Source organism: Tauraco erythrolophus, chromosome 4, assembly GCF_009769465.1.
Source record: "Tauraco erythrolophus isolate bTauEry1 chromosome 4, bTauEry1.pri, whole genome shotgun sequence".
Classification (NCBI taxonomy): domain Eukaryota; kingdom Metazoa; phylum Chordata; class Aves; order Musophagiformes; family Musophagidae; genus Tauraco; species Tauraco erythrolophus.
The window spans coordinates 87,457,180-87,482,567 of record NC_141468.1 but is presented as its reverse complement, the minus strand read 5'-3'; the positions used below and the strand labels follow the sequence as shown (position 1 = coordinate 87,482,567).

Genomic DNA, 25,388 nt, shown 5'->3' with positions numbered 1-25,388 from the left:
TTTTGCAGAAGGAAAAGTAACCAAATCTAATATTTTGTGGCAGATAATTTGCATCTTTTCAATGCTCCATCTTCTAGCAGTTCTCAAATCTCTCATTGTTGATTCCAAGCAATGTCACCAGACTGATTGCTCTAACAAATATTAACAAGATGACACTAACGTCACCTGTCTCTCTGTTTATGTGGCGTCAGGACTGCAGAATGAATCCCAGAACCTCAGATTATTGTGACTTCTATGCTTTAAAAGCTGACATCAATGTGTCTGGGATTTTTGTTTTGTTGGTTTGGTCTATATTGGGATTTTTGGTTGTTTTGTTTTGTTTTTCTTTTGACAGAGGAATTGAGATGAGACAGCTAATGGCTTTAGGACAGGTATGCTCAGTATCATGTGTGATGTCAATATTGGTTCTAGCTTCATTTTTCTCCTTCTGTATTTTACAAAAAAAAAAAAGAATAAGAATATAAGGGGATCAAGCCAAGTTAATTAATAAGTGTGTCTAGTACATGGTGGCCTGGGTTCTAATCTTATACTCAGGCTTAGTATTAAGTGTTTATTTTTGCTTATTTAGTGGGATTTAGTTTCCATCACAGGAGATCCCTTAGCTCTTGAACAAATTAAATATTTAGTCCTGCAGTTAAATCTAAACATACCACTTGAGTCAAAGCTCCACTGGGCCTTGAGGTTAAGCATATGTTTAAGAACTTTGCAGGATAATAGGACTTAATTGTGTAAGAAATAATGTTTTGGAAAATGCTGTTCAGAACTAAATTCTTCATCCCCTTTACAAAAGCTTTTGTTGCATATTCATAAGATTTCCAGGAATTCAACTACATATTTAAGATATTTCCCGTAACTTATTTCCATGTTTTCACACATGCTCTTTATCTCCTCAACTGAGTTGGAGGGATGCTTTTGTGACCACTGACCCAATTTCCCTCTGTCCTTTGGTGTTAATCCAAGGTCGTTTATCCATGTTAGGCTTGCTCTTAACTTATCTTGGGGAAGCTACTGGTACCTCCTGCTTGTTAACATCCTGGTACGTTAGTTGGTACACCCTGATTGTTAACACTCTAGAGTAGCTACTGTCTACACAGCAAACCCGCAAAGCACACAAATGGTTAAGGCCTTGGTATCATTATTCCCCCCTTTTCTTTGAGACTTTAGGATTTTCCTAAAGTCTCCTTATTGAAAACAAACATTGTGCCAGAATACGTGCTGGGAAACATGTAGTTAATATATTACCCCTACAAAAAGGGGTTTTAACCAAGTTAAGTCGGACAACCATGAAGTTAATTTATTCCATATTTCCTCAAATCCCCAGTAGATATCATCCTTTGCTACCTTGTGCAGTATTCCGCTTTTTTTCCCCGCAACCACTACCAACCCGTTCCTTCAAGAACCAGCTACCAGTATGAGCTAACTACAACTTCTCCCATTGTTGTGGTACGTTTACATTGGGAGTAATTTCCAACCTGAATACTGTTGAGGCACATCATCTGACTTGTTTTTACACTTCCATAGCTGCTGAACCAGTTAGTGTAACTATCAGGCCCATTTGGGGTCCTAACAACTATTTCCTGATCTCAAATTGTCTGGTCTACTCGAAACGATGTGTTCATCCGTAGGCTGGTAAGAGAGATATGTGGAAGAACAGGGACTCCTATTAAGACAACATTTTCCTCAGCATTTTCCAGGATTTGTATACAGATCCAATATTCTGATTTGTTTAGAACCTGGCTATCTGTTGAGATAGTTTTAAATGTGAGTTTTTAGCCCAATAAACAGATTGACATATTTGACATACAGTTGCCAAATCTAACCAAATCCAACCTTTATTCATCCTGTTGTTCCAAATGAGTCCCAATGGTCCTTGTGACTGGACTTGCCATGGAGGTGATGTTTTCTTAATTCTGGAATAATGTATCCCTGGTCCTTTCTCCCAAGTCTTCACCATTGTATAGGTGATTAACAGTATCTGAAAAGGTCCTTTTCACTTTTCAGTCAATGCTTCAGAGCTCCAGGATTTCACATAGACCCAGTCTCCAGACTGGAACAGGTGTGCTGGGGAATCAAGGCTTAAAGACTGTTTAAAACCATTTGTTTATTTAATTCTTGCAGAGTTTTCCCTAACAATACCAAATACCTTCTCATGCCAGTACCTCCAGATGCATGCATATCTTCTGGCAAACCAGACACTTGGTATGGTCAACTGCACAGAATCTCCTAAGGGCTCAATTTATGTTTTCCTCTAGGTTGAATCCAAACTCTTAATAAAGCTAAGGGTAGAGTCTGTACTCAAGTCATAGACACTTCCTGGCACAATTTTCCTAACTGTGTTTTAAGGATAAGTGTTACTCACCAACATAGGCTACAGCTCCACAGCAGGTTGGTGCATGTCCCACAACCAGGAGAAAATGGCTCACCTTTTGTAGGAAGGGCCTGAACCTTAATTAATTATGTAATTGCAAATTCATACCAGCTGGATACATCTCCATAGGTAAGGTTCATTCTTTCCACTTTTCCACTTGATTGTTGCTTCTAAGGTGCATGGAAGTCCCAGAAAATTCCCAATAAGTTGCTCATTTAATTAACCACCACCACCATGAAATGAGATTCCCTATCAGATGACATTCCTAAAGGAACTCCAAAACTTGGAATGATTTCTTTCAATAATGTTAGCAAAGAAGTTAACCACTTCTTCGACCTTGTTGGTGCTACATGGAAAAGCCTGAGGCCGTCCTGAGAAAATATTTACCAAAACAAGCAGATACTTTGATGTCCCTTTTCTTGGTTATCGATCAACCAGATCGATAACCCAGGAAGCTGAGCTCTGTTTGCAGCCAGAAAAATCATCACCTTAGGCACCTCAGAATGCTGACTCTACACTATAGCTGGGTCTAATCCTGTTGTATTTAATTTATTTATTGTATTTAATTTATGGGGGACTATCATCAGGCAACACTGTAAAGAAGTAAGACCTCACTTTTGTGAAGTTCTAGACTGGTTCAACACACGCAGTACCGATCAGACTTTCTGATTTTTCATGTTTTAGTGGAAGGCAGGAGCATTTTGGCAATTTTCCTTAATGGAAGAGGAAGGAAAATACTGAACTGGGAAGAAAAATAATGCCAACCCACTATCATAGTTACAGTTGGTGGCTTGTAAACAGTGACAGTTGGACACATGTGCATGTGTTTGAAGAAAATTGGTCACGATAGGGAAAAGTGAGACACATAGCAGCGTGACTTCCTGCGTAAGACAGTCATGGGAGAGAAATCAAGACAGATGGCTATTTGCCAGACCTTACGGAGCCATCTAAGTGATTGTCATAGATCTTCCAACTAAATGCTTTACAAGAGTGCTCCCGAAGCCTTATGCATATCACTGAGGACAGCAAAGAAACACCTCTAGCGTTTTCCAGTCTAGCAAGAAGTCAACAGTTTATCCCTCAACAAAGGTGCAAGGGAAAAAAAAAGAAGAGAAAAAGAAAGGAAGTTTGAGAACAGGTGGAAGAAAGTGTCTTTCTGTCACAGCAAGTGACAGAGCGCCTGCCGTTGGGCTAAGAAAGAAAAGACAGGAGTAATCTCAATTGTTGCAACTTCATCTGTGGTCCAGTTAAATTCCTTTAACCCTACGTGACAGAGCGATTTAAAAGTTCCAGCAGAGGCTGTAGCCTAAGAAGAAAAGAAACAACCAAGATTTGATACTTACAAAGCAAGAAAACATCTTGTTTGAATGAACAGGGACATTTTCACTTACCTGGTCTTCAGCTCCGACTTGCTAAGCATGCTCTAGTCCAGCAGGAGAGAAGAGCAGGGCAGAGGAAACAGAAATGGGTCTTTTATTTAAATACAGAAATTCCATCTCAGATTCCAGCAAAGAAAGTAAGGCAGGAGGTAAGAGTTTTTCTCAGAAAGAAAATGTCTTAAAAACGAAGCTGGGCCGGTCCGTGTACGTGGCGTTGGCGTCATGCCCGTATCTCAGGCACCACCTCTCCGAATTTATCAGCAATCGCGCCCGATCGATGGAAAACAGGAGGATACTTTTCCTGGTTTTCACCCCTCCTTTCTCCTTCAGGCTAATTACAACAGCCTTCGAGGATTCCGAATGTTCCCAGAGTGTTGTAGCCAGCACGGTCTTACTGCTGTGTCTCCCGCAGGTGGTTCAAGTCTTGTTTGGGGTTAAACAACTATTTTAGATAGTATCACACAGAGATGCGCTCCGAGGCCGCAGGAGGAAGAAGAGGGAAAACCCACCCGTGAGACGGTAACCATCCGATCCCGATCCCGAAGCAAGCCGTGAGACACGTGAAAGGATTTCAGCCGCCATCCAGAGAAGAACATAGTTGCCTGGCTGCTCCGATGCTGGGATAACAGAGCCAGTAGCTTGGAATTAGAGGGAAGGGAAGCTGGGCAGCTGGGATCCCTGTCTTGAGAAAGGGGCATTGACAAGGTGATTGGAAGAAAACCACCAATCCTCAGCCTCTGGATGCGACTTCTTTCAAGTGTTACGGAAAGGTACCCCTTCCAGGATGATATTATATGTCACCTAGGCAAGTGGACCACCATGGAAAGAGGTAGCCAGTACCTGAGGGTGTTAGCCGTGCTGGAGGTGACTTGAAACCATCTGAATAATGAGCAGTTATCCACAGATCCAGATGAAGTCCTATGGAATCAGTCCACGTGGCAGAAATTTCTATGGAGTGCACCAGCATCGTATGCCAGCTCGTTGGCAGTGATGTCCTGGAGAGAAGGTGCGGAACAAACGGTGCAGGACTTGGCTGGTCAACTCTGGCAGTACGAAGGAAGTCTCTCTTCCTCCCTGCAAGCCTGCATTGCGGCTGCGGAGAAACTGTCCCAGGACTTCCAGCAATTCAAAGAGGATATGTCCTGCTCCCCACCTCCATGGACCCTTATCTCAGCTACTAGAAGTAAGCGTTCCACTGATCAAGAGAGAGAATATAGGGGTACACACCGCAGGGTAACCTGTGGTTTTACCTGTGTGACCACAGAGAGGACATGAGGAAATGGAATGGAAAACCTACTGTGACCCTAAGGGCACGGGTACAGGAGTTGAAAGGAAAAACGATCACAAAAGGGGATTCTTCTAGGAAGAAGGCCAGTCCATGCAGGACAAGATGTTAAAAATGTGCTCTATGCCACAGCCAGGGAGAATGGCCCTACTGGGAGCCTCTGGTAGAAAGCACCAGGGGAGACTTGAGGTCAACCCCTTGGGTTTTGGAGTCGAGAATACAGAGGATCCGAAGCCTGCTACACTCCAACTGAAAAGGAGACATTGGCAGCATACGAAGGAGTCTGGGCTGCTTCAGAAGTGGTTGGTACTGGAGCACAGCTGCTCCTGGCACCTCGACTGCCCGGCTGGATGTTCAAAGGAAGGGTCTCCTCCACACCCCATGCAATCGATGCCACGTGGAGTAAGTGAGTTGCACTGATCACATAAAGGGGTCAAACAGGAGACCCCAGTCGCCCAGCAATTTTAAAAGTGATCACAAACTGGCCAGAAGGCAAAGATTTTAGAATGTCACCAGAGGAGGAGTCGACATGTGCTGAAGAGGCCCCATGGTATAATGAACTATCAGAGGGTGAAAAGCGACGTGCCCCGTTCATTAATGGGTCCTGCCGCATTGCAGGGAAACATCAAAAGTGGAAAGCTGCTGTGTGGGGTCCTACGCAGCGAGGTGCAGAAGCTGCTGAAGGAGAAGGTGGATGGAGTCAGTCTGCAGAGGTGAAAGCCATCCAACTGGCCTTAGATATTGCCGAGCGGGAAAAGTGGCCAGTGTTCTATCTCTATACTGACATGGATGGTGGCAAATGCCCTGTGGGGGTGGCTACAGCAGTGGAAGCGGAGCAGCTGGCAGCGCAGAGGCAAACCCGTCCGGGCTGCCCCGTTGTGCCAAGACGCTGCTGCACGGGTAGAGAAGCTGGTTGTGAAGGTACGACACGTAGATGCTCACGTACCCAAGAGTCGGACAACTGGGAAACACCAGAACAACCAACAGGTGGATCAGGTTGCTGGTTTTGTGTCCTGTATTTCAATTTGTGCCCATCTCCTGTCCTTTTGCTGGGTACCACTGAGAAGAGTCTGGCTCCATCTCCTTTACTCCCTCCTCCCAAGTGCTCTCAGCCTATCTTCACATGAGAGAGCTCTCCAGCTACTTAGTAATTTTTGTAGCCCTTCAGCGGACTCACTCCAGTATATCCCTGTTTTTCTTACTTTATATGGGAAAATATTTTGCATAATATTTCTTAGGCTAGTCATGTTTGATACTTTGCTATCAGACTTCAGAGGTATTTTGTTGTCTGTTCTGAGTGCGTGTAATTGTTCAAAAAGTTAGGTGGGAATTGAACAAAGCTGTACTAGAACTTATGCAGGTCAGCGTCTAACATACCATAATATTATGCCCATTTATCGCTGCCATTGGAGTAATCTCAATAGCTTGCTTAGCATCTCTAATCCACAGAGGACTGGAGACCCAATTTGGTGGCCTTTATAGAAGCTGTCACACTAGGACTTTCTTCCAGCTGACCCAGTTATAACTTTTAAGAGTTTAGCACTCAATGAAAAAAAAAATGGAAGGAACATTTTGGTTAAATTTAGATTAAGTTTTCAGGTTTTTTGACTGCAAAATAGAGTTTCTGTTGTTGAATAAAATGAAGTCTACCAGCTTAGAAAAATACAAAAATTCTGGTGATCAATCTGCAAGGGATAAGGTAGTTCTCTGATGTTTCATTATCGGTAAGCATAGGTAAGAGTTCAGTTCATGACAAGGTTTCTGTACTTTAAAACTGAATTATCTGAGCCCTGGACATACATTCTTGGCTTGTGGCAGTAGGTATCTCAGATTAGTTTAGCTTCTGATAAACCCTTCCTCTCTCAAACCTACCATCAATGGTTGAAAACTGCAGCGATTCGCAGGAGAAGGCTGGAATGCATTCCCGTTCATGAAGAAGGATAAGAATATATGGGGGAAAAAAAAGTTAATGAGGAAAGCTAAAGGACCAGGAAGGAACAGCATAAACAAAATAAGATATTTGAATCCACAGTGTCAATTAGAATTCACTTCAGAATGAACACAGGTGAACTGCAGGAAATAAGAGAAATATTTTAACTACTGGCACTTTTCAGAGACACAGTGGGGACAGAAGATGCGTGAAGAGATTGGAAAGGTTGCCAAATATCATGTGTGTTTTAAGGCAAAGGAAATAACTGTGACTTTCTGACCAATAACACTACCTTCAATAGCAGGTAAAGAACTAACATCACTCAAAAGCACTAAATTTCTCAAGACTGTAGAAGAAAAAGAAAAAAAAAATAATTATGACAACTAGTTAGCCTTGGATCATCAGTTATGGCAGTTTTTCCCTTAAAGGGCAGAAATAACAGCTGTTATCGATTCGTACAGTGCTATTAATTTGAAAGAACAATGCAAAGTGATACTACAAAAGGATCCTGCCTCATGTCTTCCTTTGATCAGAAATCAAACAAACAAGATTTGGGGATTTTGGAGCAGGAGTAGATTTTTGCTACAGCAGTTTTTCATCCAACTGGGAAGTGGATTAGAGCCCAATGGTTGCTCCCAGGCTCTGTGTCAAGCCCTTTCCCACTTTTCTAAACAACCAACAGGAAGAAAGGCACCTGATGCCCAGTGTTTCTGCTGAAGTCTGAGGTCAAACAGAAGGGGAAACGTCTTTTCCAGGCTGATTATGACCTGTCTTCTTCCTTTCAAGGTATTAAGAAAGGTGAGATTTCCTGGTTTAATCTTCCTTATGACCTGTGAATAAGTGATTGGGGAAGAGATGGCCAAAGCTTCAGAAATGGGGGTGGCAGGAGGGTTTGGAAGATCCAGTGGAAGGACTCTGTTTTGTATGACATGGCATTCCAGGGCAATAAATGTAACAGTTTAGCGTTGATCCAGGCCACACGAATATTGTCTGGGACACAAAGTGCTGTTCTATTTTACCTTCTCCAGTCTTCAGCCTTTTCATTGCTGCTTTTCTTTGCCTACTCTGGCTACCCTGTGTTTCCCTATGAGAACTTTGCTCCACAGTTTGTCACCCTCTCTGCCAGTCCTCTTCTGCTAGTCCTCCACCTGACCTCCTTCCTTATTCATATTTTCTCTTCCTCTCCTTATTCATCCTTATATTTCCTGTCCGTTGTTCTACTAGAGCACAGCTATTGCCTCCTACTTGAAATGATGCCAAATTGTCAATGTTTCAAGTAACTCTTTCCTACTTCAGTTGGAATCATCACAGCAGGAACTTCATTCCGTCTTCTTCCCCCCATAATGATTTTGGGGAGAAAGTTTTTATCAGAGGAAAAAGCTGTTCCCCTGTTCATGTATGTCCTCAGCTTTATCTTTAGCGGATCCCATGTTCCACTGATGTCATCCTCAGGCACAGATGTGCAATTGGATTAAAAAAAAAAAAAAAAAAAAGCTTTCCTTGATGTATAAAGCACAAAGAGAGGTTAGGCTTTTTTACGTGGAGGGATACTTCTTTTGCCAATATGGAATCTGAGCTTCCCAAGCCACAACTGGCAGCTGTTGCCCTTTTTCATAGCATCAAACTGGAGTAACTATCCTGAGGTGAGTGCCCTAAGAGACCATTGTAGTAGTCTTTCACCGAACCATCTCCAACGAAGCCACCTCCCTCTTAAACCAGGAGACCCAGCACTGTACGCAGAATCAAAGATGCCACCTCACCAGTGCCAAGCAGAGAGAGAATCATGCTTCCCCCACTCTACTGGCCACTTTCCATTTAATGCAGATAATGACACAGTTTGCCTTTTATGCAGGGAGAAAGCGTGATGAGTCACACTCAACCCAGCTCCACCCCCTAACCCCCAGCCGCTTTCCATCAAGACTGCTACGCAGTTCCTCCGTCTGCACCGAGACAAAGGATGATCCCCCCTCGAATGCAGCCATTTGGATTTCATCCAAGCTAATGACAAAGCTGGCAGTAAGTCTGAATCGTCTGAGGGCCAGCACAGTGTTACTGCCACGCTCAGCAAGTAGCAAAGCAGCCTCAACCACAGTTGCTATTATGGGAAATCTGAAGTAACAAACACTTCCCTTTCCATTTTCTCTTCAGCACCACTCCACTTGTAATACTTCGTGACCTTCACAAGTACTTACACACGATATATTTAAATTCAGAAGATGCTTTTGACATCTCCTGGCTTTGTTACAAATCCACTTTTACTACCATGACATTTTCTTCACGACAGTACTCTTTTTCTTGAGATCTAACAAAAGAGGGGATCAGAAATACATTCCTAAGCACAGTTCCAAGGGCCAACTATCACCCTCAGGTAACAGCAGATGTCAGCAGGACTGATATTCACACGTCAGAGGGCAGAATTTGTCCCCTAAACAGAACGAAAGCTGGTATTCCTCGAGTTCAGTGTTCCTGTGGATTTGGGTATCAACAGGAACTTGCTTGTGTTCAAGCTGAAGGACCGGCCAAGTACCTGTGTGTGCACACAGACATCTGTCTGTGTAAACATGCTGCTCCCAGCCTCTTCACTGGCACTGCTAATTGATTCTTGCAAGGAATAACATCTACCCATGACGCTTTAAAAAAGTCCTGCAGGACAAATCATTTTCCCTTTGGAATAAAACAGATTAGAGCAAACGATGTGTGTTTTCAAAGCAGTTTCCTCAGTCACATATATAACAGAAGAGAAGGAGTGAGGACGCCAACCGTCTGGCAGATTTCCAAAGGAGCTCAGGACCAAAACATTCATCCTTATGCTGGCAACCATGAGACTGGAAGATTTTCCTGGTATCTGTGAAGCATCAGCACCATGTTCAAGGATGAGCAGTCAGGTATCGTCTGTGTCGACAACGAGATGGAGGAGGACAAGAATAGGTACCAGGGCAAGTCATAAAGTATCTGAAGCAGAAGAAGGAACAATATATTAAATCTCTGCCTGCCAGTTTTGCCAGTTGCTGAGTGCTTTTGAAAATCTGATGCCTCATTTAGCTGACTAAAGAGTGATTGAGCTGTACCAGAAATACAGACCCAGCTGTCAGAGAAAACTGGAAAATATGCCCTGGAGTAGTTTTGAAAAATCTAATTCTTGTTCTCTATATAGAACACTGGTATATTTTAAAAGATTTAATTAGGCTGAGTTTAGTTGTGTGTATCACCTGAAAATAGAGAAGGCACACTAGAACTAAGTAGGTTAGCCCAAACGCATGCTGACTAAAAACTTCATGCACCCACTAACCACGAGATATTCATGACACAGCAGAGAAAAACATGGCGACAGAGATTGCAAAAACATTAAATTTTTATTTTCAGATTACTTTTTTTTTCCTTTTTCGTCCACCTAGAAATTGATGTACTTAGTGAGAAAGAGTTCCATAGCCTAAGACTGTGGGGGCACTCTAAAATAGCTTCTACCAGCAATGACTATGAGGGTTTTCATCTTTGGAGGGTTTTCATCTTTGAAGGGTTTTAAGGCCTTCCAGAGCTCTTCGAATCTCCCAAAGAAAAGGGGGAATGGCCTGCTTCCTCTTCTGTTATCATCTGAGCCTCGTGCCTAGGTGGTGTGAAATAAAATTCTACTCTACAAACAAAGGAGGTATGGCTGATTATTGAAAAAACTAGCAGTGGTGTGGAGCTAATGAAAGAACTTGAGGTGTTAGAATAAAAGTGGGCTGAAAGGAGTAGCAGGAAATCAGAGGCTTGTGAAAAACTGAAGGATCAAATGGCTTGTTTACTCAAATGCAAAGTATCTCACAGAGGTTCACTCTCTATAGGACGTGTGTCTGTAACACACTCAGGTTCTGAAACCTTTTCATACGGTGCCATTGTGCCCCACATGGCATACTCTGGTTGTCACTTGGCACTTGAGCATGCCACACACTTTCTGCTTCCCTAGGTTGCCTACTTCTATGTGGTTTATTACAAATCCCTGAAATCTGCTGCATACCTACTGACCTGTGTCCGAACAAGAATTTGTGAGGGTCATCCAAGTAAAAGGGAGAAATTTACCTTTTTCATTTTCTTGGCCCCACCTCCTCATCCCCATAGGGTAGGAGAATAATTTTGCTCTCTGCTCTTTAATTCACATCGTCTGTCTCTATTCCCCATCCCCAGTAATATTTCAGCCTCCCGTGTGCCCAGGGACCTCCTGTTGTTTTGGCAATACTTCCCGGTATGTCAGTATTCCAGAGGTCAGCTGAGGATAAACTCTAATTAAAAGACATAAAAATAGACTTCAGGGGACAAAAATTCAAAACCCCAGATCTATCCTAACCTGTTACTGATGTAGCGTTTGAGCTGGCTAGGTGCTTAAAACACGCATGGAAAGTAATCTTTCCGATCTTCTGAAACCTGAAAGAAAAACCTTTCAGATCTCCTGTTCTTCAGGTCTCCATTTGCACCCCCAGAGGAAACGACTTCGAACCGTTCGGAGATGGGCAATCTTGTTCTGGTCCTTGAAATCCTTCGAGCAACCCATACCCACGCACCAGCATTATTTTCTCACCTCCTCCGTAGAAAAACAAAACAGAAACGTGAGAACAGTGGGCTGGAGAGAGAGCGAGCTGCGGAAAGTGAAAGTTGGAAGGATTATGTAACCCGCCCCCTCTCCCGCCCTTTTCCCACAGCAACACGAGCGAACTAAACCCGATCCTCCCAGTTGACAACTCCGAAAGTGCCCGGAGGAGTGAAAGGAAGACAAAACGTGTGGGGAAGGTGACAATGCACTCCCACGGAGGAAGATATCATTAGGAAAAGGCTAAAAAGAACTTCCCAACACCTTTAGCCCCTTCCTTCCCTCCCCAGCAAGACCTCTCCCTCCGCCCCTTCCCCCCTCCCCGCTTTGCACGGCAGGAGCTGCATCCGGATCGGGACCGTATTTCTACAGCTTACGGCTGTCTGGCGGAGCGGGGATGCTGCTGCTGCTGCAAAACTTCCAGTAAAAGAGAAGCTGGGAGCGCACACGCGAGAAGACATATTAAGAGAGCAGGTTTGCTACTTAACTGGGAGGAAAGAAGCTGGAGCAGGCTTCTCCGCTTGCCCTCCGAGAGCCTTGCCGAGAATCCTTGCAAAGAAAAGCGTTGCTGAGTCAAAAGAAGAGGAGGGATGGGGAAGAAAAAAAAGAAAAAAAAAAAAGTGCATGTCTGTGTGAGCAGGAGACAACGTGTGTGTGCGTACGTGTGAACGCGTGCTTGTGTGCGAGGGGGTGTAGGCGGCGGGTGGGGGGGGGAGCGTGACAGAATGTTGGTTTTTTTTTTTTTTTTTCTCCACGAAAGACACGTGAATTCGCAGAGAAGGGCACCGAGCTCTGCCCGAGAGCCGAAGGGGTAAGGGGAGAGGAAGGAGGGATTGCTATTTCAGAAGCCATTCATATAAAGAGGGTGGCAAATCCTGGGACCATCTTTAAAGGAAGTTTCCTAGGACCTAGAGAGAAGGAAAGAAGCCCAAAGAAAGCAAATAAAGGGCTATGATTTCCTTGTCCTGTTGCTTTGTCTCTGGCTCCCTCTGCCTCTGGAAGAGTAGCCACAGGACACAAAGATGCCCAGCTGGTCACTGCACGCCCAAGTTCAGTTTAGCTGATGCTTCTCTCCCGTTTAGCCCGGCTGCTTTCTCCGAAGGGGAGGACTCGCACGGCCCGACAGCCTTTTAGTTTAACCCGAAGAGCGTGTGGCGCCTCTCCCTGCCCATCCCAAGAGCTTGCTGGAGGTGGAAGAGAGGGGAGAAAAAGGAGGACTCGAAAGTGCCCTCGGAGCTCCCGATGCTAAGGAGACAAACATCCCCGTGGACGACGTAGAAAGGACAAAGCTGACTGATTTATCGCTATTTTCTATATATATATTTTTTTTTTCCTCCCTGTCCTTTGGCGCACACCAGTGTCGGGAGACCTTTGAAAACACAAACCCAACCACCAACCCCGAAGCCCCAACCCCTTGGCTAGCTCTTATGGGAATGAAACACTCCTCCCGCTGCCTGCTCCTGAGGAGGAAAATGGCGGAGAACGCCGCAGACAGCACCGAGGTAAGGATGCGAGGCAGAGCCCGGCGCCCGCGCCCCCCCCCGCATCCCTTAGCAGAAGCAGCAGTAAGTGCAGAGCAACTTTCCCGGCTCCTCCGGCTCCCCCCCGCCTCCATGGCTGCTAGGATGTCCTGCATGCCCCCCCACCCCTTCCCCCAGTTCTCCTTAGGCAGGGAACTTCGCACCCCGCGGACCCCTCCCGGCGTTCCCGGGAGCGCGGTGGGTCGGGCGAAGGGGAGGCTCGGTGCGGGGAGGGGAGGGAGGGATGTGCGGGGGCAAGGGAGGGGGCGGCTTATTTGTGCGTTTGAGGAGGCTGAAAGGGACGAAGCAGCTGTCTTGCGGCAGCACCCTGACCGGCTGTGCGGGGATTTTGGGGGCTTGAGGAGCATCCGTGTCTCTGCAGCATCCTGGATGTTACCGAGCGGAGCTGCCCGAGGCGGGTGCGCCCGGCTGGGGCTGAGCAGTGTCGGGAATAGTTTGGCATCGCCTCCGGGCCGCGAGGGTACCGTGCGTGCGAGCTCTCAGGTTTTTCTGTAGGAAATCCGCTCCCCTCATCCCCCACCCCCGTTACCTTCGTGTTCCTCAACCTTTCCCATCTCAGCCACACTGGGGTTGAGCAGCCCTTGTTTACTTGCCCTCCCTGAGACTTCGCAAGGGATACAGCAGTGCGCGAAGTCTCGGACCGGGAAAAGCAGTAGGATGCAGCCCCGGCTTCTCTTGGAGCCTGGGAGACAGGCGAAACGCGAGCGTGTGCCAAACTCCCCGTTCCTATTAATAGACTGCGCCGAGCACTCAGCCCGAACGCTGAACACGCGGTTAAGCGAGATGCAGCACGGCCCTGGACAGACAGACAGACAGACCGACCGACCCCCCATGGATGCTGCACCCCGACCGGCTTTTTGCGCGGGGGGGGGGGGCGCTGACCCTCCTCCCCCCTTGCCCTGCAGAGGTGATAAAGAACAAAAGCATCACTTCAGTCTGAGCGAGAGCACGACTATTCCCTCCTTAATTCTTTAAATATCTCTGCCAAATGTCTCCCCCTTTAAGATAGTCCTCCCAGTAGGCGTCCTGCTCCCTCAGGAATTGCACATTTCCCTTCCTACCAGCGCGCTCGCTGCTTGACCTTCAGCAATACGCCTCCTTCCCCACGCCAGGAGGGGAATTTTCTTAAATGAATGCGATGCGAGCACTAAATCACAGAACAATCCTGCCACTGCGTTACCAGCCCGTAGAGCACTGTTTGCAGGAGAGGCAGCTATAAATAGCCAGAAGTCTGGCTGCACATCTGTAAACTGGCGTAGTACTGACGGCGTGTGTTGCTTTCAAGGTCCCAGGATCCTGGGCACTATCACAAGGAAAAACGTACAAGCGCAGCCTGTCCCTTCTCCAAGCCATTTTTCAATGGAAATGGTCTTGAGACAGGGAAAATAGGTGAGAGGAACTCTTTGAATATATTCCTCTTCTATTGCAATTCACTGTTAATACATTTTGGATGCTGAAGTGCCTTAGTTTTCCTGCTTGTGCGATGCTGCGCACACTTGAATGTCATTTTCTGAAGAAGGCTTTCTTAACAACAGTTTCATTCCAGTGCTGCGTACTGGTTAAGCAAATATTGAAATGCTATTCTTCCTCAGAGCATCCATCAGTGACAGATCTGTGAAATGAGAGTGAAATTATTGGAGATTGCTCCATAATATTCATATTGATTGATATACATATCCTGCTGCACTTCTACCTTCAGAAGATCGGAAGGGATGCATTCGTAACACCTGCCAAGATATTTTCTGTTTTGTCAGTTTTCCTATTTGTGACATTAAGATCTGTTTTGTACTGAGTGAAGTAGCATGTATGCAGTCTTAGAAGTGCACCAAGCAAATTACACCAAGCCCTTTGAAGCTCGCTCACTCGTCAAGCATCTATATTTAGCCAAGTCATATGATGCCAGTTTGACCTTCAAACCTGTATTTCTCTAACTTTCTCTTGAAGTTGGTCAATGTTCTGTGACAGAAGGAGTACAGGACAAAGTGTCTCACTTTTGGACTTATCACAGTGCCAGAGAAAAATCAGGAATTGGTATAAATTTGCTTCATTTCAAACCAATGGGGTATCTGTAACAGACATGATTTGATGCTCATTACATTTCAGCCACAGTGATGTAAAAAAAGGTCAGGTGTAATAAGATATGAAGAGTTAAAACATTTAACAAATGGTAAAAATGTCCCACTTCCAAATCATTCCAAAACCTTCTGTTTCTTACTCTGATTTGAGCCAATTATTTATGTTACAGCTTTGTAATAATTTTTTTTAAAAAACAACCACAGCTAAGAGCATTAATCAAACTTTTGGTCAAACATGGCAAGTATATTGTTTCAATAGTAGGGCAGTTTAAAAAAAATATGTTAAGAGTAAGAACATGGACACCCTGGGAGAAATTTTTATTCCCTTATCTACCCTCTGATGACCATAGCACTAGCTCATTAGCCTAACGAGCTTAAAGAAATGATGACAACAAATACAGACAGGGAAGACCAAAGCTACGGTAAGGCAATATTCACTGTTTCCTCAAGCAACAACACAAGAGAGTAGAAAAGCGATAGGTCACTAGCATTGCTTTCCAGTCAAGGAGGACACTTTTTTGTTACCTGGAAACTTGCAGAGGTGTGCTTCCATGTTACCAGGTTGTGCAGACGTTTCCATTACCAGTGTCCCCATAGCCTTGTGTCTTGATACAGAACATTGCCCCAACGAGAAGGCTACAGCTCCAATGCACCTCCAGCACCCAGGAGGGCAATGCCCTGCTTTTAGGAAGAAACACCCCACCTTCTAGGAGGAAATGCCCCACCTTCATTAATTACAAATCACATGGTTCTCCAGATGGGTCAAGGCTATTGGTCCCTTGACCATCCACCTCCCAGAGTGACTGGCTGAATGCTACGACACCCATTTCCAAACAGCTTTCCCAGTGTAACAAGCTACAGGTGTTTCTCAGCCAGCCTGCACGGGCAAAGAACTTACACAGAATGCTGCAGCAGCTGGAAAATTTCTTCACAATTCCCCCTTTTTGTTTAAGACTAATTTAAAGTGGGCAGAGAGATTCTCCAGCAATGCCATGGGAGATACACCTAGCAAACCCAGTTATACATCCCACCATTAATTCTAAATAGCCTTAAGGGCTCTACCATTCTGACTCCAGAAGAAAATTAAAGTTCAGTCTCTACTTGTAGAAGGTCCAGGCTGATGGTCAACATCTCTGTCATTATCTCCATCAGAAGGATCATTGGACAGATGATCCACATTCTGGCCATCATTTGAAGGTTGCGTTGGAGGTGGCCTGTTCTGCTTCTGGTGTCGCAGGTCAGGGCAAACGCATCTTGCAGGTAGCCATCGTACCCCAGTATCTGTGGAAACGCAAGCACACCCACGACCCCAAGCAATAAGCTCACACGGGCCTTCCCACTTCTTAGAGAGCAGGTCCCGTACCCAGACTTTTGCTCGGGGCAGGTGCATCTCACCTGAAGACTGCAATGAAAGAAAATGATTCAAAGTAACAGGATTATTTGAATTTGGTGGCACTGTAAGATGATTCATTGCATATAATGCTTTTTCTAGTCGACTCTGTGGGGTTTCTCCATGCATTCCCCCTTTTTGTTACTCTAAAACACACTTCAGAGTGCCATGAGCACGTTCAACAATGGCTTGGCCAGTAGGAGAATGCGGAATACCCAAGGTATGATTTACACCCCAAAGGTGTGAAAACTGCCGTGTCTTCTGTGAGACGTAGGTCGGGCCATTATCGGTTTTCACAGAAAAAGGCACGTCCAAGGTGGCGAAGGCAAGTTTCCAATGGGCAATGACATGGCGACCTTTCTCCCCAGTATGAGCAGACGCCCCCATAGCTGAGGAGAAGGTGTCAATGGACACGTGCACATACTTAAACCTGCCAAATTCAGGAACATGCACAAGCGCTGACAATGTCCCGAGCCTCAGTTGGCATCAAGTGGACCTGCTTCTGCAGGGTACGCACACTTTGATGGAAAAACTAGGCGATGCCTTGGCTTGTGCGATTTTGCCAGGCTGAGGCGCTGCCCACGCAGGGTTAGCGGGCATGTCAGTCCTGGCATTGCCTTCTGTTACAAAACCTGGCAAGTTGGTGAGACTATGGATATGCAAAATGTAATATGGGTGAACTCGAGCTTGAATGGCACACCACAAAGTTTTCCATAGTGAAACCAGAGCCGCATTATTCACTTCCTTCAGAAGTGAACAATGTAAGCGTTGGGTTATGTCCGCTACGGAAGCAGAACCAGTGACCAAATTCAAAGGTACCTGAGAGAACCGCTGAAAAGCCATGGCAACCACCCTCAGTTCACCCAACTGGGCTGAGCCTGACTCATGGCCTTCCAGCACCTGCCACTCAGATTCCTCCTTCCAGGTAACAATAGCTTTCCCAGACCCATCAGTGAAGACAGCGGGTCCTTGCACTGGCACCCGACTATTTTTTGGCCGCAAGGTAAAGCTTGTCAATTTTGCCAATTGCAGCAATTTATGGCTGGGCAGACGATAAGCAATCTGTCCCGAAAAGTTTTGCAGAGCACTGTTAGTGAGGCTCCACTCCAAGTGTTCCTGCTGTCCTGGCAGAACAATTGTTCCAGGATCCGCTGCCATTAATTGCAAACACCTTTGGTGGCATTTGATTATCAGACAAGTGATCAATTCAAACCATGTGCATGCTGCCTTTTTTGGCTGATGTGGCAAAAAGACCCGTTCCAGAATATGCAAAGGGTCGGGCCACTGTTTATTCCACTGGCCAATGATACCTGTAGGATGAAAATCTGGAGTGGTAATGAAAACAGTGATATCAATGGAGGGATCCACTCGATAAACCTGACAAGCAGAAACAGCCTGTTGAACCTCCTCCAGCGCTCACTGCGCTTCAGGAGTCCATTTCTGAGCTGAATTCAACCCGGGGTCCCCCTTTAAAATATTAAAAAGCGGGGAAAGTTGCGCCGTGGTTAGCCCTAGATAAGGACGTAACCAATTGATGATGCCCAGCAATTTCTGAGCATCATTCCAGGTCTTAAAAGAACCCGAGAATTGCACCTCCTGGTGTTGTAAAGTTTGATCCAGAATTTTGACTCCTAAACATCTCCAAGGAGGATGCTGTTGAACTTTCTCCAGAGCCACCTGCAATCCATAAGAATGCAGGGCAGCGAGCAGCCGAGGCTGTATCCTCAGCAGCTCGTCCTGGGTGGATGCTGCCACCAGGATATCATCCATGGCATGGTAGCAGTATGCCTCAGGAAACTGCTCACGGACTCCGGACAAAGCTTGAGCAACGTACCATTGGCAGATAGTCGGGCTGTTCTTCATGCCCTGAGGTAGGACCTTCCATGAATACCTCTTCGCAGGTTTGGCATTGTTAACTGCAGGCACAGAAAAAGCAAATTTTGGCTTGTCATCAGGATGTAAAGGAAGAGTGAAAAAGCAATCCTTCAAATCAAGGATCAGGATTTCCCACCCTGCTGGAATCATGGTGGGTGAGGGCATACCAGGCTGCAACGCCCCCATACTTTCCATCACCGCATGGATTTTTCAGAGATCCTGCAACAATCTCCATTTCCCTGTTTTTTTTCTTAATCACAAAAACAAGAGTGTTCCAGGGACTAGTGGAAGGCTCAAGGTGTCCCTGTTGTAATTGTTCCGGAACCAACTGATGAAGGGCGACTAGTTTCTCTTTTGGTAGGGGCCACTGGGGTTGCCAGATGGATTTGCTTACTAGCCACCGCAAAGGCAGCGTAGGATACTGTGCGCCCTTCAGCACAGTGACCCCCATCAAAAATTTGTCCCAGTCCGTACCCCCCAAGCCGCCAATACATCCCGCCCCAGAGGTTAAGCGCAGCTGCAGTGACATAGGGTTGAACTGTAGCTGTTTGCCCCTCTGCATTTTTCACCACCACAGGTCGTTCACTTGAATAGCTCTGTGTGGTTCCCCCCAACCCTGCAATGGCTGACCCCACGGGGGCTAAAGGCCACGTGGGAGGCCACACAGAGAAGATGATTGTCACATCAGCGCCCGTGTCGATCAAACCTCGGAGCTGAATCTTGGATGGCTGGGCATTTGGCAGGATTAGGGTACACGTCATCTGCGGCTTTTGGCTGGAGATGTCTGCGGTCCAGAAGACCTGCGGAAGTCCCGTAGATCCAAAGCCACCATCTTCGCGACTCCCCTGTTCTGTCCTGGGAACGCACGACTTGAAAGGCACAAGTTGAGCAATTTGAGTTTTTTTCAGGAATAGTGACGGGGTGGGGGGGAGGGGGGGTGCGGAAACCATAGCACAAATCTGTCCTGTAAAGTCAGCATCAATAACTCCTGGGTGTACAAAGATCCCTTGAATGGTGACACTAGATCTTCCCACCAGTAATGCACTCAGTCCCTGTCCTAGGGGCCCAAATGCATCCAAGGGAACCTTATAAACACGACAGGATTCTAAGATGACTGTTGCTGCGGTGCGCACATCCACTCCGATTGATCCCTGGGTGCTGGCTCCAAGCTGGCTGAGTAGGGCTGTGTCGGTGCCGTGCCCTGGGGAAGTATTTGTTTCTGAGCACACATCCCCTTTGCGCTCCTGGTCGAGTTTCCCGAGCGTGTCAAGGGTTGACCATTGGCATGGTACACAGATTCACAGTATTTTTTTGCAAAACAACCTGGCCTATCACATCTCTCGCAGCAAGCAGCTCTCCTGTTGTCCTTATTTTTCCTCTTTTGTCTGGTCTGTTTCTGCTTGCTCTCAACCTTAGGTTGCCTTTTTAGTCCATGATCAAAATTTTTGAATTGAATAGGCTGCAGAACTGCAGGAGCAGATTCATTGTCCTCAGATCCTACCTTAGAGCAGGCTTCAACCATCTCTGTTAGTGTGGGTTCGCCTGGCAAAGCATCTATGATCTTGCTACACTCATCACTGGCATTATCTCTCGCTAGTTGTCTGCACAACAGCTGCCTCAAGGTCTCAACTTCGAACTGCTTCTCGAGGGCCGCAGAAATCTTTTCCACAAAAGATAAAAAATGCTCTTTCTGCCCCTGAGATATCTTCACATATCGTGTTTTAGGAGCAGCCATGTCCATGCCTTTTAATAGGGCTCCCATACCAATTTTTCTGAGCCTGCTCAAGGACTTGAGGATGCCAGGAAGCTTGAGCATCAGGATCAGAAAAGGCATTGTCTCCCATAAGAGCATCTGCTGGAACTCCATATCTAGGATCAGTTGGAGGTAGTTGCATATTCCCAGCTGCAGCTCTTTCAGCCATCCTTCTCCAATTGGCCTCAAAAACTCTATATTGTACAGGTTGAAATAATACCTGACCTTAATGCTTAATATCAAATGGAGACAGCAGGTCAGTGTTTAGCACTCTAATAATCTGCATGACTTGAGGAGAACCCAGCCCATATTGTGCCACTTTGGATTGTAAATCTTGGACCACTCTCCAAACGATAACTTCACGTTTGTCAGACTGACCTGAGTTAGGAAGAACTTTCTGCACAGGAAAGGCTTGGATGATACCCTCTGTGGGCTCACTACCTCCTTGAACAACCTGCTCAGGTCCCTTTTCATCTTCAGGCATCCCAACTTTATCTATTAAATCCCAGTCCCCAGCCTCCAGAGCCCGCCTCTTAACCGCTTCCCAAAACCATTTTGAATTTTTCGGACACACAGTCACCTTACATTCTCTGGAAGCATCCAAGGATGGCTGCGGGCCAGCTGTGTTACTGGTTGCCGGCATCTGACCACCACCACAGTTTCCCACAGTGTAGTAAGAGTGTCCATAGTAACACTGCTGGCATCATCGGGCAGAAGCATGCCCGACGGTCTCACAGATGAGGAAGGCTGGCAGGGTACAGGCACCAGGCCAGTGGGCAGTGCAGTGGTGGACGGTTGCGGAGCCACGCACGGCAACGCAGCTTGGGGAGCTGCCGCTTGCGGCCGCACCACTGTCCATGCAGGCACCGCCGCCACGCTCGGTGCCACTTCCAGGGCTGTTGCTGGGCCGGTTGGCACAGCCAGCCCAGGTGGTCCCAGCGCAGCTCCAGCAGCAGTAGCCCGCCGCAACGCCTCCAGCAGTACCGCTAGTTGCTGTGATATTTCTTGCAAAACCACCATAAACTGGTGTGTCAAGAAGTTTGCCATCGGTGGTTGCGCCGTCCGCACTTGTACCGGAGAAGGTCCGGGTGCTGGTGCATGTGCCGGATAGCCGAGCGCTGTGGGCGACGGCGCGGGACACAAAGGTGCCGGAAACGGAGCTGCGGAAGAGCAGATCTGTCAGAGCCCCGTAATTCTTTCCCTTCTCTTCCTGCTGCCCCCTTCGGCATTATGTCCAGTACCTCAAGTATGTATTTCCAGTACCTCAAGGGGGCCTACAAGAAAGATGGGGAGAGGCTGTTCAGGAGGGCCAGTTGTGATAGGACAAGGGGTAATGGTTTTAAAATAGAGGGAGGTAGGTTCAGGTTGGATATTAGGAAAAAATTTTTTACTATGAGAGTGGTAGAACACTGGAACAGGTTGCCCAGAGAGGTGGTGGATGCTCCATCCCTGGAGACGTTCAAGGCCAGGTTGGACAAGGCCCTGAGCAACCTGATCTAGTTGGAGATATCCCTGTTCCTTGCAGGGGGGTTGGACTAGATGACCTTCGAAAGTCCCTTCCAGCCCTAACCATTCTATGATTCTATGATTCTATGTCATGCAGGGACCCCCACGTACGTAGCAGGTTGAGTACGCTTTTATCTCCAAACACGATCTCCTGAATTAGCTTATCCCCTAGCAGGTCCCAAGCCTCTGGGCTACAGGCAGTGTTAAGATCAGCCACAAGCTCATGTTCTGCCACCCAATTTAGCAATTCACACAGAGTTCCATCACTTATATCAGCTCCTGCATCCCTTGTCACAGATTTGAAAGCGGAAAAAAATCATTATTTCTTTCGCAGAGTTCTGCCCCATCTTTTCAGTCTAAGTTCCACCCCGGGATGGAGGGCACGTACCTTCTGAATTCAGTGGCAGTCGGATCACATCAGGGTCACCAAATGTCACAATGAGAAGGCTTTAGGCTACAGCTCCAAAGCAGCCAACGCACCTCCAGCACTCAGGGGGGCAATGCCCTGCTTTTAGTAGTAATCACCCCACCTTCTAGGAGGAAATGCCCCACCTTCATTAATTACAAATCACGTGGTTCACCAGATGGGTCAAGGCTATTGGTCCCTTGACCACCCACCTCCCAGAGTGACTGGCTGAATGCTGCGACACCCATTTCCAAACAGCTTTCCCAGTCTAACAAGCTACAGGTGTTTCTCAGCCAGCCTGCACGGGCAAAGAACTTCCACAGGATGCTGCAGCAGCTGGAAAATTTCTCCACAGAACATAGTTAAGTGAATGGAAGTGTTGCCACAGGTGCTGTTGGATCTTGGATCAAGCTCACAATAGTTCTGTGATTTTATTGTACTGATAACAGCCTGATATTAGTCCGTCTACCAGAGTTTAAGTGGAACCAGTGTTTTTTTTTTTTCCTGTGTGTTTATAGCAGCCTGAGAGTACACAATGCTTTGTATAAAAACAAAAGTCAAGGGGAATAAAGCCTAAACTTTTTCTGTCTAGAGCCTCATCAAAGGCAGTAGTGATCCCACTAATAGGAGGCTTGCTAGAATGGTTTCAGATCCTTGATGGGAGTGCACAGATTCAGCAAATCTTTATTCCCTTTGGCCATCCCATGAACTTCAAGAGAAGTTCCATTGGAACAAAAGCTGTACAATTTCTCCTCGAGATGTAAAAATGAACCTCTGTATCTTTAGTTGTGAAGAAGACTTGCCTAACTAAAACAGGACTGTTTGCATAAATAACAGATCCAGAACTGAGTTTGCAAAGAATTAAAGGCACTCAGGCAGAAAGCAAAGAAGAGAAGTTGTTCTTTGTAGAACATAGGCACAAAGATCCTGCAAAATTCACGGTGCTGACCTGTTGTAGATTTCGATTTCTGGGTCTTTTTATTTTAAATGCATTAAATGAAAGCCATGTTAGTAGCAGGCCTGGTATTGGTGACAGGACACAAGTCGAAAGAAGTGTGCCTGAATGTGGCTTGTGAACCTGTGCCAGGTGAAGGTAGCAGCAGAAAGTGCCAGGGTTTATGTGCACATCCGACAGACGGGCACATCTACACGTAACGGGTTAGTCACTGACTGAAACGATTGTAGAACCCGAAAACTGGGCAGGTTTTGTACAATGCAGTTGCACAGTAACTTCATAAAAGGCCATGCTTATGCTGAAAAACTTTGCAGTGTCTGTAGAGAGAAAAGATGCATGTTTCACTGCTAAGAATGGAGACATTAGGTCATTTATTAGTGGTAGCAAAATAGAGTCCTGTTAGACAAAGCTTGGGTGTCAGTTAGGAAAAAAAAATCTTTTGAAGATTTGGGGTAACAGGCACAAGAGACATGCTTCCCCACGCAGGTGGACGTAACCGGCACAGTATCGTGAGATCCAGGTCTGTGGGAGTAGCTGCTCTGTCATCAGAAGTGGGGAGATTACGATGTCCTATCTGTATGGAATCCAGCCACCCCACTGCTGACAGGAAAAGATATTACGAAATCTGTGGAAATCATGAGCTTCTGTTTGGGATTCATGAGGAGGAAGAGGGTTTTCTCCTTAATACGTTATCAAAGTCCAAATTAAGAAAAGCAGAGCCAGCGTGTGCCTAACAGAGAACAGTGGACTGAACCTATTCAGGAAACATAAGTTTTGTTCCTGGCTATTACACTGGGTGATCTTGGCATAAATTTAATCCCTCTCACACTGTTGAATTCTGTGATTTAGCAGTGAAAGGTGCTGTAGAAGATGATTATTTGGTGTTATTAAATTGCTTAGAACACCATATATGAATGAAATCCACCTATGAGTTAATACATGAATATCATCTATTAATGAGTGGATGATGTTTAGCCAAGAGAGAAACAGTGCTGCTGTGGGGTGTACTCCTTAGGCTGGCAGAAGTCACGACAGAGCTGGCACGGTGTCGCATAGCTAGCTGGAGAAGCAGCTCATGACGTGCTTTCAAACCTCGCTGACTGCTGTGCCACATGCCTACGTCTCGTGACTTTGAACAGGAGAAGTCGTGGCTGGTGTGTGCAAGCAGCACCGGTGAGCTGTCGAGACCAGACCAGTGGCACGTGCTCTCGGTGTTCTGCACTGCTGACGAGGCAGTCAGAAAGCTGATGGGGGATGTGGGTGAAGGATCTTCCACTCTGGGTGTAGTCACATCCCCAATGGCCATAGAGGCAGCTCTGGGTTAAAGCAGGGAGTATCCCACTGCACCACCTTTTGATCCTGTACAGTGCTCCTACTAGGACTAAGTAGCCCACGCTGCTTAGGCTAGTAACAAGGCAGTTCCAATATAGTTATGGGGGCTTTTTTAGTTTCTAGCCAATTCAGGAGTGGGGGAGCAGAAATATGGCTTTGAGCCATCTTCTCCTACCGCCTTCATCTGTGCTGAACATTAATTTAGCTCATCTGAAGATCTCAGTGTAGTTAAAAGCATTCCATTCCTTACTCAAATTGAATACTAAAAATTTAAGACGTTGACCATAATATTTTGGCCCCATTGAAGAAATAACTTTTAGTTGCCATTAATAATATAAGTAGATCAAAAAACCATTTATGCTTAAATCAAGAATAACAGCAATCACTCAAAGCAGAGTTTCAAAATGAAGATATCTTAGCGTGGATCATCTTCTGCCAGCATAGGGTTGTTCTGGTGAACAGTATTTTTGTGTCAAGAATACTGGTGTTTTTTAGAAAGGGTGTGGTTCGCCTCGGTGGCATCATGGGCCAGATCATATCGTGCCATGTGCCAATGCTAAAAGAGAGGTTCCCTGCTGGTGAGCACTTTCCACACAAGTTGCCATAATAACTCTTCTTCCAACCTCTGTGGAAACCACCAAATTCTCATTTGTCATCTGCAGATGACCGCGTTTGTCACCATGCCAGAACGGAGCAATTGCTGACTAGTCAGAGCCTACCTGACTCCATCCCGTGTTCTTGAACGAGCACTGGCTGCCTCCATGGAGACTCTTGGCATGCTGTTGGTTTCAAGCTATTGTGTGGGAGCTGAGACAACGTTCTCACTTCCCAGTGGCTGTGAGAGGATAGACACTATTCCACCACTCTCAGTATTTCAGTTTTAAACTGAGATTTAAGAGGTGTAGAAAGATGAAGGATGATGGCTTTATTTATTTCTTATAGGCTAGTTTTTTTCAGGTCCTAGCTGTGAAAAATCTATCTCAAAAAATCCAATTTTCCACAATCTGCATATTTCTAAAAATAAAAACT

The 25,388-nt window shown here is 46.1% G+C and overlaps 1 protein-coding gene across 1 annotated transcript in view; it reads left to right on the top strand.

Annotated features, from left to right (window-relative positions):
* The first annotated feature begins 12,953 nt into the window (after positions 1-12,953).
* Positions 12,954-25,388, top strand: part of PRMT8 (protein arginine methyltransferase 8) — a 50,072-nt gene continuing 37,637 nt past the window's right edge. Inside the window, exon 1 of the mRNA XM_086610681.1 lies at positions 12,954-13,028. Coding sequence (XP_086466807.1) covers positions 12,954-13,028 — 75 coding nt within the window. The remainder of the gene's footprint in view (positions 13,029-25,388) is intronic.